We start from the raw sequence: 17,018 nt of genomic DNA, 5'->3' as shown, positions 1-17,018 counted from the left end.
ACTTGGCCTATCAACCAGGGGTACTAGGAACCCTGGGGGTACTTGGCCTATCAACCAGGGGTACTAGGAACCCTGGGGGTACTTGGCCTATCAACCAGGGGTACTAGGAACCCTGGAGGTACTTGGCTTACCAACAAGGGCTACTTGAGAAGACTCATGAGGCCATAGGCCTACTGGTAAAATACACATGAGGGGGTAATTCAGGGGCACTCCATGCAGAGCAAAATTCAGTTGGTGGTACAGTAACCGCTGGCCTAGAGGATTCAGCACAGCAATAACATATTGAACCATTGGAATAGGATTTTGCTATGAGGAATGTCAGGTGAACCTTGACCTGTAGTTGATATGTATGGAGTGGTAGGGTTAGGACTAGAACACACTCACTGTGATAGGTGAGAGATCGTGGTACCTGTGTCACAGTTACTACTACCAGTTGGGGTTATGGGGTGAGATGTGAGAGGTTAAAGATGAAAGGTGAGAGGTCGTGGTACCTTTGTCACAGTTAGTACTACCAGTGGGGGTTACGGGGTTAACGGTAAACGGTAAAACACCGACTCCAGAACCTGGGAGCAGCGGCAGGAACAGCAATGTCAGGAGAACGTTAGGAAAACACACAGGTTAACGTTGGTTTAGAACACATTTTCACACACACAGAGTAATCAGCGCAGTGGCATGCACAGCCATGGGAGCCAGACAGTGTTCTCTGAGACTGGGGAAGACAGCCAGACGGCCAAACACTCAGGATCACTACACACTGATGCACCAAGGCTCATTCTCACTGGACAAACTCTAAACACCAAGCATCACCATTGGCCAAACTGTAACAAACGTAGCATTCCCATTGGCCAAACTGGTCAAGCAGGCAAGCGGGCAAGGAGGCAGAGCTGCTGTTATTACTGGGAGAGCAGACTGGGTCTGTTGTCTTCACCTTTACATGTGAAATTAGTGTGTTTAATGGGACAGTTCACACAAAATATAAACTGCCTTCATTTTCTGGACACCTAGAAAGTACAGTATGGAGTCAGGTTAGCTACAGTGTATCATTAGCATCATAGAGTCTAAAACAACGGGAATGGTAGGACCGCTGTCTGCATGCTTTTGTTCTCCAGAAAACTGTGAGGTATGACCATTTCCCCACTAAAGAAAATATTTTATAAATCAACAGTAAAATCCTCCTTTAATATTATCACGACGTGTATCAGGACCATCAGGCAGATCTAGGACCACCCCTAGAGCAGAGGCTGCTGGGTAGTGTAGTGATTCATGCTCGTTGTTGCCAGCCAACCACAAGCTTTTACTCTGTCCAAGGCTGCAACAGGCCACACCCCCCCCAAACCAGTCAGCCAATAAGCCCAACCACTGCCAGGCAACGCCCTGCCCACCCCTGTGATTGACAGCCGAAAGCGTATGAGAAGCGAATGTGATTGGTCACTCACACGTCCTGCAGCAGCCGTCCACATAGCTCTGGACCACGCCCCCATTCTGCAATGATTGGAGAAAGGTTACAGACAGACATAATTGTGTGTGAATGTCAGTGAGTGAGTGAGTGAGTACCTGAGTGCACTCTGTGTCGTTGAAGGGGGGGCAGACCACCCCTGAGGCCAGCATCACAGTTCCCACTGTCGTCTCCACACAATCATACCGCGTACAGTTATCCACCCAGGAGCTCCCTGCCTGTACACACACACACACACACACACACACACACACACACACACACACACACTAATTGTTAGCCATCCAGGATTTCCCCGTCTACACACAAAGTGTTTGTGTGTTAGGTAGAGTGTGTGTCTATTTGGCAGTATAATGATGTGTGTGTTCTCACAGTGAAGAGCTCAGTGGTTCCGTTGTCATTGTTGAAAGAACAGGAGACATTCTTACAGGAGCCACAGCACACCTGAGGATCTGATGATGCTACGTACAGCTGGTGCTAAGAGAGAGAGTGAGTGGGAGGGGTGGGTGGACACAGATTCCAGAAGAATTTACCTAGCTCCGATCAGGATGGAGGTTTGTGGTGTGTGTGTGTGTGTGAGAGAGAGAGAGAAACACATACCTGGCCACACTTCTGAGAGCAGTTGACAGCGGACACGTCCATGGCGTAGTATCCAGTGTGTGTATCACGATGTGTCAGACAGTGTACGGTGTAACACAGCTCTCCTTCATAGTACTGAATCAGGCTCTGCCCCGGACCCAGCACCGTGACTCCCTGGAACACACACACCTCCGCCTTCTCTACACACACAGGTCAGGGCTCAGGAGTTAGGTAGCCTAGCAGTGTGTCTGTGCATAGTGTGTGTGGGTGTGTGTGTCTGTGTGTATGGACTTACTGCAGGTGTAGAGGGGGCAGCCACAGGTGCTTCTGCTGTCTGCGACCTCCACCTGTACCTCCCCCTGAGAGACCAGAGACATTACTATGACCACACACACACACACACACACACACACACACACACACACACACACACACACACACACACACACACACACACACACACACACACACACACACACACACACACACACACACACACACACACACACACACAAACACACACAATGCTGACTGACTCACCACCTGACAGACTGGGCTGTCCTCACACTGGCACTCTGAGAGGAGGAGAAAAAAAACTGGGTTTACTACACAACTGGAGGCCTAGAACAGTGTTCTCTGTTTGGACTACAATATTTTTTCAAAAAAACAGTTCTGGGAATGTTGTTGTGTGTGCGCAACTCTTGGGAGTGCAAAAGTGTGTGTGTGTGTACCACAGTGACGGTCGGGGCAGCAGTGTCCAGGTAGGGTTGTTTGGATCAGAGACAGACCAGGAGAACAGCTCAGAGTCGACTCAGGACACAGGTTCACGTCACACACTGCACACAGGAGGACATTGCACTAAACATCAACACTGTGTGTGTATAGCGTGTACAGCTTGTGTAGAGTATAATGTTTGTGTGTGTTACCACAGTGGTATTGAGGGCAGCAGCTGTGGGTGGTGTTCAGATCCACAGCCAGTATCTCTCCATAAGAACAGGACGGCACGGGCTCGATACACGACTCACACACTGCAGAAAGAACACAAACATATCACTGACTGTATTAACATTTCCTTTACAACTTGTACCCCAAGTCCAGCTACAGTAATGTTGGATGGAGACGGTAGACCCATTAAGAAGTATAAGGTTTGACCTTACCACACAGGAAGGTGTAACAGCAGGAGTTGTCCTCACGAACCTCCACTAGGAACTGATCTTCTCTACAATCAGGGGCGGTGAGGGGGGGACAGGCATGGGGGTCGCACTCTGGGACACACCAATCACAGGACTCAGTTATTAAAACACACCTAACAATACCATCAAATGATGAAAGATATGTTTTGGTTCAGTACCTACCACAACGGTACTCTGGGCAGCAGGACAGGGCACTGTAACCAATCACCAGCTGGTTCCCATTCTCACAGGGCGGAGCCTCACTCTCACAGATGGTCAGATTACATTCTGAGGGAGAACGAGAAAGAGAGAGAGTAGGTGTGTTCATGTCGGTGTCTAACCATGTATATATATATAATATATATATAAGTGTGTGTGTGTGTGTGTGTGTGTGTGTGTGTGTGTGTGTGTGTGTGTGTGTGTGTGTGCTCACCACAAATCTGCTTGGGGCAGCAAGCCCCCTCCTCCAGGACATCCAGTACGTACTCTCCCTCCCTCTCACACAGCAGAGTGGGACTAATGCTACAGTCAGGTTCTACTGCTACCACAGAACCGTTCTCCAGGCATCGGAACAGACAGCAGCTACGCAATGACCCGTTCCACACCTCCCCAGGGGCCCGCGGAGACCCCTCGTTATCAGTACACACTACACACATAGACACAGACACACACGTTAACAGTACACACTAAACAACAGAACCTGAACTACACAGTCATACAGAGCACCTGCTCACAGCATTGACATACTAGAGCTGACATGTAACTGACATAGAGCTGACACAGAGCTGACATACTCACCACACTGCTCCTCTGTGACGCAGTAAGAGGAGTCTGCTCGGTGCAGGATGGTTCCAGAGCGACACACACACTCCTCTCGGATGTGGGAGCAGGTGGTCTCCTCATAGAACTCTCTGTTCTGACAGGTCCGGGTGGTACAGGTCGACACACACGCCTGGTACTCCCTACCTGGGGGACACCTCAATGCTACACATGCACATGCACACACACGCAGACGCATGCGCACACACACGTAGACGCATGCGCACACACACACACACACACACCGCAAGAACACACACTTGTGTCATCACCAGCTAATGCAAACCTGATGTGTCTGTGTATTGGTGTGTATGTGTGTGTATACGAGGTCCTCACGGCAGAAGTTGTGTTGTCTCCAGTTGATGCAGACTTGGTAAGTGTAGCAGACAGCTACGTAGGCTGCCAGGAAGTCACACTGGTGGGCCTTATAGTGGAGGTCGCCTGCCCACATCACATCACAGAACTGTTCTGGAGACACCTTGCTGTGGCAGGGAGTGAAGGGTCTCTGTCTGAGCATGGAGAGACAGGTAGAGCAGTCTCCAGTGGTACAGTTGTCTCCGATGCGTCGTGTGTGTTCCGTGTCCTCTGAGGTGTGGACCCTCCAGGCCTGCAGGAACAGACCCAGGTCTGCCACCTCCCTCACCACCGTACCGTTAGGCAGCTTCAGGTCATCCGCCGGGTTCCCGTCACAACACCCTGGGAGACACACCAGCAGGCACATGCACAGCTGAAGTTTAGAGAGGAGTAGAAGGTCACGCCTGTCCCCAGCATTACACACACCTGCTACTCCCCATCATTACGCACACCTACTCCCCATCATTACGCACACCTGGACCTCATTATCACCTTTATTTCTCTCCCTTTATTCATCAAGGCAGCATTGTTTCCATTCACGTTCTGTAAGCATCGCATGTTTTGAGATGGAAGCATGCATGAGAGCACCAGCTGAGATATAGGGGGAGCAGATCCGGGTGCCTTGTCTGCTCCCACCATATGTCCTTTCTTCATACAAATGACGGAGATTTGGGCCTAAGTCATCAGGCAGCATTGTTTCCATTCACGCTCTGTACGCATCTCATGTTTTGTTTCTCTGCATTCTTTATTATTAAACTCACCTTCTGCACCTGCTTCCTGACTCCCGGCGTATTAGTGACAGTGCTCAACTAAAGTGAGACAACGTCCAAACCCAAAATTTGTAAGAGCATTGACAAGAAATAGGCCCTACTCTCGCTCACAATTTTAAAACCTTATTTATACAACTATTAAGGACGCACGCATACACTGAACTAGGCCAAAAATAAGGTATGGTCAGGTATGAGAGAAACTTTCCCTCTTCCAGATTCATTAAATCATGCTAGTGGACTTCATATACCTGATCTGACAGTGAAGGATGAACATGTCAGAGTAAATGCCAAATCTAGCTAATTTCATGGCTGTCTTACCACAGAGGCCTCTAGTAGGAGCAGATGTGTTGGAGGGGGCGGTGTATTGCAGCACCATGATGCCAGTGCTGTGGTACCACTGTATGTTGACTCCTTCAGGAGTGGTGATCAGGTACATACTGCCTGTGTCCTCTACTGACAGAGCCTGGCGGGAGAAAGGCAGCCGCGCCTTGATGTGGTTCACTGACACCTGGACACGCATACGCACGCACACACACACACACACAGAGAGGTAGCATGAGTAGTGTTGTACAGTGTGGTAAAAGTCGGATGCGGTCAGTGATGGTCACCTTGCGGTCTAGGCGGTTGATGATAATCCTGTAGGACGGAGTGGTGATGTTCAACTTCTTAAAACACAAACCTGACGTCCCACCACTAGGGCTCTGAGAGAGGGAGAGAGGCCCTGGTCAGAATGAACACCATCATACATGATGATTAGATGTTAAAGGGAAACCTACCGGTCGTCTGATGGAGTTGACGCTCTAAAAAAGAATCAAGACAAAGCCAACAGATCAGGAGCTTATAGCATCCCATAACAGTTTATAATACATCTATAATAACGTAAAGTACTATAACACTACAACAGCTACAGCAGCATATAACACCTAACAGTCTGTGTACCTGGCTGGTAGGGCATTTATCCACTGTTCCTATGATGTTCTCTCTGGGCAGGTAGACCAGGATGTAGGAGCCATTATCATACAGCGCCACGTTGTTACCGTCAAACGTTATCACGCGCAGGTCTGACATCACCGAGCAGCGACCTAACACACACACACACACACAAACACAACGCGGATAGGCAAATACACACAAACACGTTATGTAAAGTGTGTTTGTGTATGCACAGTAGTGTGTGTTCTTACAGGGGCACTGCCAGAGTGGGCAGCAGGGGTCGGTGTTGGTGAGGACAGCCATGCCCAGCAGAGAGCAGCGAGGAGGAGTGGTGTTGTACCGACAGTGGAGGGAGGAGTTATGGAGGAGCAGCTCCCCGTTAAAACAGATCAGCTCTGTACACTCATCTACACGGTAGGAGTACGGGGGCTGGAGAGAACAGATAGAAAGACAGAGAGAGATCAAGGAATTCAGCTACTTATCTTCTCCATACGCACTGGCTCTCACTGATTGGCTCTTACTGTGCATGGGGCGGTGGGCAGGAGGAAGGGGGGCAGCACTGTTGGCATGCTGACTGCCTCAGGTGTAGGAGAGAAGTCTGTGCTGGTGGATGTTTCCGTGGTTATGAACTCCGTCGTCTCTGGGGGTGATGTCGACATGGTAACAGAGGAGGTGTCATATACAACTGGAAATACAGAGATGGTCTCTGTGGGCGTAGGAACAGGATGATGTGTTTGTGTGGTGGTTGGGGTGTGGGTGTGGGTGGAGGGGGAGAGAGGAGGAGGGGGAGAGGAGGTGAGGAAGGAGGTAGTGGCTGGGGGAGAGATAGAAGACTGGGTGGAAGGCTGGGGAGGGGTAGCAGAAGGGGTGGAGTCGGTCACTGCCAGGCTGGGGGGAGTAGGGGAGGCTACTGTAGTGACCTCTGAAGGGGTCAGGGTCGTGACCCCAGTGGTGCTACTAGGTGAAGGTGAAGTGGTGTGCTCGGTCACAGTGGGGGTGGAGGGTGAGGGCAGGGAAGGGAGAGGAGGAGAGGGGGAGCGAGCAGGGGTGAGTGTGTGGGTGAAACGCTCAGTCAATGGGGCTGTACTGGGAGTAGTGGGGGCTCTAGTGGCAGTAACAGTTGTAGAGGCAGCACTGGTTGTAGTTCTGCTACTAGTAGTAGTGGTCCTAGTAGTGGTTCTAGATGTAGTAGTAGCAGTACTAGTAGGCCTAACAGTAGTAGTAGTAGTAGTGGGGGCTGTAGTGGTAGTAGTGGGGGCTGTAGTGGTAATAGTGGGGGCTGTAGTGGTAGTAATGGGGGCTGTAGTGGTAGTAGTGGGGGCTGTAGTGGTAGTAGTGGGGGCTGTAGTGGTAGTAGTGGGGGCTGTAGTGGTAGTAGTGGCAGTAGTGGGGGCTGTAGTGGTAGTAGTAGGGGCTGTAGTGGTAGTAGTGGGAGCTGTAGTGGTAGTAGTGGGGGCTGTAGTGGTAGTAGTGGGGGCTGTAGTGGTAGTAGTGGGGGCTGTAGTGGTAGTAGTGGGGGTTGTAGTGGTAGTAGTGGGGGCTATAGTGGTAGTAGTGGGGGCTGTAGTGGTAGTACTGAGGGCTGTAGTGGTAGTACTGAGGGCTGTAGTGATAGTAGTAGTAGCTGTAGTGGTAGTAGTGAGGGCTGTAGTGATAGTAGTAGTAGCTGTAGTGGTAGTAGTGGGGGCTGTAGTGGTAGTAGTGGGGGCTGTTGTGGTAGTAGTTGGGGTGGTGCTGGTTTGGTTTACGAAGGCATAGGGTGTAGGAGTGGGAGGAAGGGACACACCTGAGGACAGACACACAGACATAAATTACTTTAACACCGATTTACCGATTTAACAGATCCTCGTGTGACACACACTCTACTCACAGTCCTCTGTGTAAACACATCTCCTGGTGACCTCATCAAGAACCATGTTTTTGGGGCAGCGAGGGAAACAGCCCTCCACCCTGCCAGACACACATAGACAAACGTTCAAAACCTGTATTAAACATTCTCTTACAGTGTAATACGATGTTGTAAGCGTGTTTCTAAGTGTGCATTTGTAAGCGTTTGCAAGGTGTGTCTTACGGGGGCAGGAAGTGGCAGCGTGTTGCGGCGAGGTCGCTGCATGTACGAACACAAGGACTGGCACATGCATGGTAGCGCCACTCACACATCATACGGAACGGGATCACAAAACTGCTCTCTGGAATACACACACACACAAACTGTCAACATACACACAATAAACACAGGAAAATAAACTGTGTGTGTGTTCGTACCGCTAGCTTCTGTTTACCATAGAGAGCGTTTGAATCTATCTGTTCTCTTCTACCTTTTCCAGCTGGAAAAGTACCAGGATGTTGTCTCTGGTTTTGAAAATGAATTTAGAGAACTGAATTTGAAAACTGATTCTGAATGCATCTGAGAAGTTGAATATACACTATATAGACAAAAGTATGTGGACACCTCTTCAAATTAGTGGATTTAGCTGTTTTAGCCAAACCCGTTGCTGACAGGTGTATAAAATCGAGCACATAGCCATGCAATCTCCATTTACAAACATTGGCAGTAGAATGGTCTTACTGAAGAGCTCAGTGACTTTCAACGTAGCACTGTCATAGGATGCCACCTTTCCAACAATCCACATTTTTGCTCTGCTAGAGCTGCCCCGGTCAACTGTAAGTGCTGTTATTGTGAAGTGGAAACGTCTATGAGCAACAAGTGGTAGGCCACCCAAGCTCACAAAACGGGACCGCTGAGTGCTAAAAATTGTCTGTGCAACACTCACTACCGAGTTCCAAACTGCTTCTGGATGCAACGTCAGCACAAGAACTGCTCATCGGAAGCTGGCGACCGTGTCTGCGTCCATGAGTTTCCATGGCCGAGCAGCCGCACACAAGATCACCATGCAGAATACAAAGCGTCAGCTGGAGTGGTGTAAAGCTCACCTCCATTGGACTCAGGAGCAGTACAAACGCATTCTCACATGAATCACACTTCATCATCTGGCAGTCCGACGGGTGAATCTGGGTTTGGTGGATGCCAGGAAAACACTACCTGTCCCAATGCATAGTGTCAACTGTAAAATTTGGTGGAAGAGGAATAATGGTCTGTGGCTGTTTTTCATGGTTCGGGCTAGGCCCCTTAGTTCCAATGAAGGGAAATCTTAATGCTACAGCTTACAATGATATTCTAGACGATTCTGTGCTTCCAACTTTGTAGCAACAATTTGGGGGAGGCCCTTTCCTGTTTCAGCACAACAATGCCCCCCGTGCACAAAGCGAGGTCCATACAGAAATTGTTTATCTGGATCAGTGTGGAAGAACTTGACTGGCCTTCACAGAGCCCTGACCTCAACCACATCGAACATCTTTGGGATGAATTGGAACACCGACTGCGAGCCAGGCCTAATTGTCAAACATCAGTGTCCGACCTCACTGATGTGGCTGAATGGAAGCAAGGCCCCGTAGCAATGTTCCAACATCTAGTAGAAAGCCTTCCCAGAAGAGTGAAGGCTGTTATAGCAGCAAAGGCGGGCCCAACTCCATATTAACGCCCATGATTTTGGAATGTCTGACGAGCAGCTGTCCACATACTTTTGGTCATGTAGTGTATGAAACTTAGGTAAACTTGAAATGAACTCCAGAGTGGCGCAGTGGTCTCAGGCACTGCATCGCAGTGCTAGCTGTGCCACTAGAGATCCTGGTTTGAGTCCAGGCTCTGTCGCAGCCAGCCGTGACCGGGAGACCCATGGGGCGGCGCACAATTGGCCCAGCGTCGTCCGGGTTAAGGGAGGGTTTGGCCGGCAGGGATGATCTAGTCCCATCGCGCTCTAGCGACTCCTGTGGTGGGACGGGCGCAATGCACGCAGACACGGTCGCCAGATGTACGGTGTTTCCTCCAACACATTGGTGTGGATGGCTTCCGGGTTAAGTGGATATTGTGTCAAGAAGCAGTTTGGCTTGGCTGGATTGTGTTTCGGAGGACGTACGGCTCTCGACCTTTGCCTCCCGAGTCCTTACGGGAGTTGCAGTGATGAGACAAGACTGTAACTACCAATTGGATACCACGAAAAAGGAGTAAAAGTTCTTAAAAAATGAATGTATATAGTTTGTAAACTTGATACACAGACAATAATTGCCATAACAACCATAAAAAAATGAAATATTCAATAAAATTTACATTTTAAAATTGAATGCAATATTCATTCAATTCTGTTTCAAATCATGAAATACTAGTTCAACTTATGAATTCAATGATTCAATTTGTGCATTATAAATTCAAAAATATTACATTCAAATGCAATAGCCTAATACATATTCAAATACAATTTCTGTTGACACTGACATCACGCCATATGTGTGTGTATTATGACTTTGTATTTCTGTCTAACCCTCCAGCGTAAAGGAGCTGCTGGTCTTGAAGTTGTCTGAGTTGTCGTATCTCTGAGCACGTGCAGACGTGCGTGTCAGAGTCAGGAACACTCCCGGCTGACCAATCAGCTCTAAGGAGGTGTGGCCAGGCAGGAACAGCCCCTGGTGCTGTAGGAAGGAAGCCCTGCGGCCAAACTTCTCCCCTCTTGTCCACTGCTCCAACCGCAGCCCAGCGCGGTCCGAAACAACCAGGAAGTAGTTAGGACGCTCCGCTGACTCCAGAGAGATCACTGGGAGACCTGTAATACAGAGTTTAACATATGGGTGAAGCTCACAAGAGATGTATTTGTGTGTGTGTGTGTGTGAGAGAGAGAGAGACTCACGTGATGTGCGGTCCTTCTGTAGTCCTGCTGTGATCATGAAGTTAAAGAGTAGTCCAGGGGGAGGCAGCCCACCTACGAACTCCCTAACTAGAGGAAAGACTGACCCACTGGTTCTGTTCACACCGAAGACTGTAGCATTAAACACAGCACTGGCCACTGAGAATGGACCTTCACCTAACTCTACAGAGACACAGAGTGAATATATTAGGATATTTAGTGCGTATACCTGTGTGTTTGTATTTTTGTGTGAGCTGAAAAGTGTTCTTTTATGATACATTTTTGGTTAGGTTCAAACATACCTTGGTTGTAGTATTCACAGTCATAGGCTGGAAGAGAAGAACGGAACAAACATTTAGAGACATACAAATCCACATAGGTATGTTAGGATACTTAAGTAGCAAAGTAACCCTTAATGTTTAGATCAGGCTGGGAGAGAGATCGTGGTATTGTGTAAGAGTGTATGTGTGAATATCTGGGGTCATTTGTTGACAGATAGAAAGAATGGTGGATGAGATATGGAGCAGTGGTGGGACTTTATAGTTCTGGGTAGTGGTGTGTGTGTATGTGTGTTGGTGTGTGTGTATGTGTGTATATAGGAGCATTGAGTGACCCAGCACCTATGCTGACATAGAAAGCAGAAGGAATTGGGTCTGAGGAACAGATCCACACGGTGTGTGTGTGTACTCACGACAGACAGAGGGGTTTCTCCATACCACAGTAACACCGTGTTGACAGCAGGTGTGTGCATAGGCAGCGATGGACGTACACAGACACTCACAGTCTCCGCCCCGATTACAGTTACAAGTGTCTGTCAAGCAGTTCATATAGAACCATGAGACATCCACCTGCACACACACACACACACACACACACACACACACACACACACACACACACACACACACACACACACACACACACACACACACCCACACACACACACACACACACACACACACACACACAGGTTACATGTAAGTTAGTGAGGGTTTAGTGGGGGAAGACAGGGAGTCTGGGTTAGATGTGAGTTAGGGTGTGTGTGTGAATAATGTAGATAGGAATGAGTGACGTGTGTGTGTGTGTGTATGTGTTCTAGGGGGTGAATAGTTATCATTAATTCAGAGTGGGTCTGAGTGATGGTACATCAGAACAATGAGATGTGGGTTGAACTCTGGAACACAGGGTTCAGATTAGACATTAGAGACAACTGAGCTTTATAATACAATGTGTATGGAGGGGTGTGTGTATGTGTGTGTGTGCGTTCTTTGTCACAACAATAAACAGTCAGTATCTGGATACTATGTGTGAAATTCTTGATAATGTATGTGATATCAACAGAGACGTATATTTTCTGGGTGATTTAAATATTGACTAGCTATCATTAAGATGCCCACTCAGGAAAAAAGTTCAAACTGTAACCAGTGCCTGCAACCTGGATCAGGTTGTCAGTCAACCTACCAGGGTAGTTACAAACAGAAAACCACAGTTCCAAAGGCTGGGCCTAATATAGTGTATAAGAGGTCAGGCTGGGCCTAATATAGTGTATAAGAGGTCATACAAGAAGTTTTGTAGTGATTCATATGTTGATGATTTAAAGAATATTTGCTGCTCTGTGGTGTGTAATGAGGACCAACCAGATGCTGCACTTGACGCATTTTGTCACGCCCTGGCCTTAGTATTCTGTGTTTTCGTTATTATTTTGGCTAGGCCAGGGTGTGACATGGGGATTTATGTGGTTTGTTTTGTCTGGGGTTGTTTGTAGTTATGGGATTGCGGTTAGAGTAGTACTCTAGGTAAGTCTATGATTGCGTAGAGTGGTTCTCAATCAGAGGCAGGTGTTTATCGTTGTCTCTGATTGGGAACCATATTTAGGCAGCCATATTCTTTAGGTTTCTTGTGGGTGATTGTTCCTGTCTCTGTGTTAGTTGCACCAGATAGGCTCAGTCACTTTGGATTGTCTTTTTTCCTTGTTTTGGAAGAGAAGAGAACGAGCGCCATTCTCCTTGCGGAGATGGTGCAAAATACATCAACAGGGTCGGTCCCTGGGATTGGGCTGGCCAACACGATTCGGTTTGCTTGGAAGGAAAAGGAGTTGGAGCCTTTAGGACGGGAAACTTTTGGAAGGATAATATTGATGGGGATTCTAAAGCTGACGGTGAAGGACGTGTTTTGTTTCCAAGGCAACTCGTTGGAGGGAGCATACGACGTGGCACTATATACAGAGGAGAAACACAATGATATCCTGAGAAGGGCAAGAGCAGTGGGAGGTGAGAGGCCGATGAGCCACTATGAAATAACAAGCCTGGCGAAGAACAACTTTAGGGTTGTAACTGTCAACATTTACAACCCATACGTTAAGGACGAAGAGGTGAGGGCCTTTCTGGGGAGATACATGGATAACGTCTCCTCAGCAAGGCACCTCAAAGACTCCCTTGGGTTTTGGAATGGGAGGAGAGGCTTCCAGGCCCTCCTCAGGGAGGACCCAAAGGGACATGGTGGCTACCTCCATCCTCCTGCTATGTTCTCCCTAGGGGCTGACAGGGGGATGTTGTTTTATGCACGTCAGCCCCCATTTTGCAGGCGCTGTATGGCCTACGGCCACATATTCGCCTCGTGCAGCACAAGAAAATGCAGATTTTGTGGATCTGAGGAACACGAGGCGAGGGATTGTGACAAGCCTAAGGCGTGCCACGGGTGTGGCTCGTCAGCACACCTGTGGCGGGGGTGCCCAGCTCGTCAGAGGTCATATGCGTCTGCGGCTGGGGGGGGAGCAGGGGCGGGGGAAGAAGAGGAGGGGAAGGAAGCATGCCTCATGACCAGAGTACAGGTCCAGAGGGGAAGGCCGCAAGGAAGAAGGAGGAGCAAGAAGCGGCGGATGGAAGAGAGAAGGAAACCGAAGGCACGGGAGTAGGAGAACCAGGAAAAGCGGCGGAAGAAGGCAACCGAGTGGAGGAGCATGAGAGGGAAGAAAGCGAGGGAGGAGTGTTGGAGAAGGAGACGGTGGAAGAGCAAGTGGACTGGGGGGAAAGTGCCCTGGTGGAAGAGATGAGGGGTATGGTGGAGGAGCTGGCGGGGGGGGGAGGGTGGTATCTCTCCACTGCCGCCATCACCAAAGAAGAGAACGAAGAGGAGGGTGCGATTGGCCGACAGTGAGAGGGAGGGGATGGCCAAGAGAGTGATGGGGGTGGGAGAAACCTCTGGGTTGCTGCTGGTTTCCCCAGGCCCTCAACTTCTGTTGGGTGGGGACACACCTAACAAGACTCAGGACTGGGTACAGGAGGAGGTGGGGAGTTTTTTGTTTGGGGACTCAGCCTCCCCAATTTTTTTCCAAACCAGCTGCAGCACTGGGGAGGGGGAGGAGTGTGGGGGTAGACCCAGGGTGCAGGGCACCCCGGAGCCAAACACTATTCCTGCATCCTGGGTTGGTGAGATGGAGGAAGAGGGGGGGATGTCGGGAGTACGGATGGTGTTCTCACCGGTAGATATGGAGCAGGGGAGCATCGGGTGAGTCTCCTGTTTTTGTTTTTTTCTGTCTGGGTTTAGAATTTGAGTGTATTACATGTTTTAATTTTATTTTTTCATGGGGTCTAATTTTACTTTTGTTACTTTAAATGTAAGGGGTTTAAGGGATTTTGTTAAGAGGAGGGCGGTTTTTAGTTATTTGGAGGGTGTGGGGTTTGATTTTTGTTTTTTACAGGAGGTTCACCTGAGGGATGGAGGGGATGTTAGTAAGTTTAAGAGGGAGTGGGACAAGGGGGAGTCGGTTTGGGGTATTGGGGGGGTGCACTCATCGGGGGTAGGGATTTTGTGTGGGCACAGGGAGGTAAAAGCGGAGGATTCTTTTGTGGTAATGCAGGGGAGGGTTATAGGGGTGGATGTCACGATAAGGGATTGTAAATTTAGATTAGTGGTGGTGTATGGGCCACAGGTGGTGGCAGACAGGAGGGAGATGGTGGACTGTCTGACGCCCCTGTGTGTCACAAATAGGAAATTAGTGATAGGGGGAGATTTTAATACAGATTTAGGAATAGGGGGGGATAGCAGTGCAGGCGCCATTACCAGGCTAATGGCTTGCCATGGTCTGGTTGATGGTCGTCTGCACACTACTCCGAAAATGGCCGGTCCTACATGGCGCAACTCCAGGGGGGTTGAGCGGAGGCTCGACTATATTTTTGTACCCAGGTCTTTGGGTAAGTTGTCTGGGCGGCTGTTGCCTGTTTTCTTTTCGGATCACGACGGGGTGCTCCTGCAGGTGGGGTCGCCAGTCTGCCTCTTTGGTAGGGGGTACTGGAAGTTAGATCGGGATGTGCTGGAGGAGCAGGCTTTTGTTGACGGGTTTTATGGTTTCTTTTGGAGGCTTGAAGGCCTCCGGTCCATGTGCGAGGGGGTGTTAGAGTGGTGGGAATTAGTTAAGGTGAGGATTAGGGCTTTTATAATAGGGTATTGCAAGAGGAAAAAAAGGGAGGAGAGGAGGGAGGTGGATCGTATCCAAAGGTTAATTGAACTCGAGTACGAGGCAGGCAACCTCGGCGGGTCGTTTGACTGGGAGAGATCCGCTACCCTAAAGGCGCAGCTCAGGGAGTTGCAGGAGCGAAAGGCTCGAGCTTTCCTGGAGCGTACGCATGGTGGCTTTCTAGAACACAATGAGACTTGTTCCGCTATGTTCTTTAAGTCGGTTAGGGCCAGACAGAGTAGGAAGGTAATGCATGGCGTTAGGGAAGAAAATGGTAGTATAGTTAGAGAACCAGAGGATATGGTCAGGGTGACAACTGATAATTTCCAAGGTTTATTTAAGGAAAGGGAAATAGATGTAGAGCAGGGAAATGTGTTTTAGAACACTTGTCCAGGCGGTTGCCGGAGGACATTAGAGAAGTGATGGAGGCCCAGATTTCACTAGAAGAGGTTGAGAGCGCTCTTAGGAGGATGGGAAAAGGGAAGGTGCCTGGGATGGATGGGCTGCCGACTGAGTTTTATCTCAAGTTTTGGGGTATACTTGGACCAGTGGTCCTCGAAGTCTTGAAGGCCATCCTTAAGACGGGGGTCCCGGAGGAATCAATGGCTGTTGGTGTGCTGTCACTTTTATATAAGAAGGGGGAAGTAACAGACCTTGGCAACTGGCGGCCGTTGACCATGCTGTGTGTAGATTACAAGCTACTTGCAAAGGTTTTAGCAGACCGGTTGCGCACAGCCCTTCCCTACGTCGTCCATGAGGATCAGACGTGCGGGGTAGAGGGCCGCTCTATTAGATGGAACCTACAGTTAATCAGGGACTCCATCGCTTGGGTTGAAGATAGAGGACTGCCTTTAATGGTAGCAGCGCTAGATCAGGCGAAAGCCTTTGATCGCGTGAATAGATCCTTTTTATTCAGAGTGTTAGGTTGATTAGGATTTGGGGAGAAGTTCATAGGATGGATTCGTACATTATATGTCGGAGCGGGGTGCCGAGTTAGTGTAAATAGTCACTTGGGTGACGTTTTTGACCTCTCGTCTGGGGTCAGGCAGGGGTGCCCACTCTCGGCTCTCCTCTTCGTTCTGTACATGGAGCCTCTGGGGGCTGCCATTAGGGCAGACACAGGGGTGGAAGGCTTGTTGATCCCTGGAAGTGGTGGGCTGCGTGTTAAGATGACGCAGTACGCCGACGACACTTCCTTGCTACTGTGCAAGGACTCGTGCCTGACAGGGTCCCTTGCCATCTTTGGGGATTTCACCCGAGCGTCGGGAGCGGTTCTGAACCATGCAAAGTCTTCCGTCAAGTCTTTGGGAGATGGCACATCCGTTCTACCGCGCCTGGGGGGTTATCTCTCTGTGAGGGGGCCCTGAGGATTCTCGGGGTCCATTTTGAGACCTCCGGCTCAGCGACGCTAAACTGGAACATGCGTATCGCAGTGGTACAGAGGAAGCTAGCAATGTGGAAGGCTAGGTATTTGTCTTTTATGGGCAAAGTCCTGGTCCTAAAGGTGGATGTGTTGCCATCTCTTTTGTATTTGGCGTACATCTACCCATTGCCGGCTTGTCTGAGGAGGCCTCTAGTGAGGCTTGTGTTTCAGTTCATGTGGAGGGGCAGGTGCGAGTGGGTCGCCAGGGCATGCATGATCTGTCCCATCGGGGAGGGAGGTAGGGGGGTACCACATTTCCCCCTCAAGCTGGACACAATTTTTGTTTTTTTCTTGTTGACGGAGCTTGCTCATCCAGT

At 49.4% G+C, this 17,018-nt stretch overlaps 1 protein-coding gene across 1 annotated transcript in view; it reads right to left on the bottom strand.

Annotated features, from left to right (window-relative positions):
* The window catches only part of otogl (otogelin-like), a 50,091-nt gene that overhangs the window by 1,612 nt on the left and 31,461 nt on the right, over nucleotides 1-17,018 (bottom strand). Inside the window, exons 26-51 of the mRNA XM_031801430.1 lie at nucleotides 11,514-11,670; nucleotides 11,125-11,151; nucleotides 10,826-11,005; nucleotides 10,463-10,741; nucleotides 8,155-8,272; nucleotides 7,954-8,033; nucleotides 7,730-7,869; nucleotides 6,605-7,315; nucleotides 6,335-6,512; nucleotides 6,090-6,232; nucleotides 5,927-5,950; nucleotides 5,759-5,851; nucleotides 5,469-5,658; nucleotides 4,363-4,722; nucleotides 3,942-4,191; nucleotides 3,641-3,891; nucleotides 3,391-3,495; nucleotides 3,193-3,300; nucleotides 2,962-3,063; nucleotides 2,767-2,871; nucleotides 2,576-2,610; nucleotides 2,331-2,394; nucleotides 2,057-2,235; nucleotides 1,829-1,933; nucleotides 1,555-1,674; nucleotides 1,437-1,482 (exon numbers count right to left, since the gene is read on the bottom strand). Coding sequence (XP_031657290.1) covers nucleotides 1,437-1,482; nucleotides 1,555-1,674; nucleotides 1,829-1,933; nucleotides 2,057-2,235; nucleotides 2,331-2,394; nucleotides 2,576-2,610; nucleotides 2,767-2,871; nucleotides 2,962-3,063; nucleotides 3,193-3,300; nucleotides 3,391-3,495; nucleotides 3,641-3,891; nucleotides 3,942-4,191; nucleotides 4,363-4,722; nucleotides 5,469-5,658; nucleotides 5,759-5,851; nucleotides 5,927-5,950; nucleotides 6,090-6,232; nucleotides 6,335-6,512; nucleotides 6,605-7,315; nucleotides 7,730-7,869; nucleotides 7,954-8,033; nucleotides 8,155-8,272; nucleotides 10,463-10,741; nucleotides 10,826-11,005; nucleotides 11,125-11,151; nucleotides 11,514-11,670 — 4,150 coding nt within the window. The remainder of the gene's footprint in view (nucleotides 1-1,436; nucleotides 1,483-1,554; nucleotides 1,675-1,828; nucleotides 1,934-2,056; nucleotides 2,236-2,330; nucleotides 2,395-2,575; nucleotides 2,611-2,766; nucleotides 2,872-2,961; nucleotides 3,064-3,192; nucleotides 3,301-3,390; nucleotides 3,496-3,640; nucleotides 3,892-3,941; nucleotides 4,192-4,362; nucleotides 4,723-5,468; nucleotides 5,659-5,758; nucleotides 5,852-5,926; nucleotides 5,951-6,089; nucleotides 6,233-6,334; nucleotides 6,513-6,604; nucleotides 7,316-7,729; nucleotides 7,870-7,953; nucleotides 8,034-8,154; nucleotides 8,273-10,462; nucleotides 10,742-10,825; nucleotides 11,006-11,124; nucleotides 11,152-11,513; nucleotides 11,671-17,018) is intronic.

Source organism: Oncorhynchus kisutch, linkage group LG22, assembly GCF_002021735.2.
Source record: "Oncorhynchus kisutch isolate 150728-3 linkage group LG22, Okis_V2, whole genome shotgun sequence".
In the NCBI taxonomy this organism is placed as follows: Eukaryota; Metazoa; Chordata; class Actinopteri; order Salmoniformes; family Salmonidae; genus Oncorhynchus; species Oncorhynchus kisutch.
Note: the sequence above shows the minus strand (reverse complement) of the source record. Positions and strands in the feature narration are given on the sequence as shown.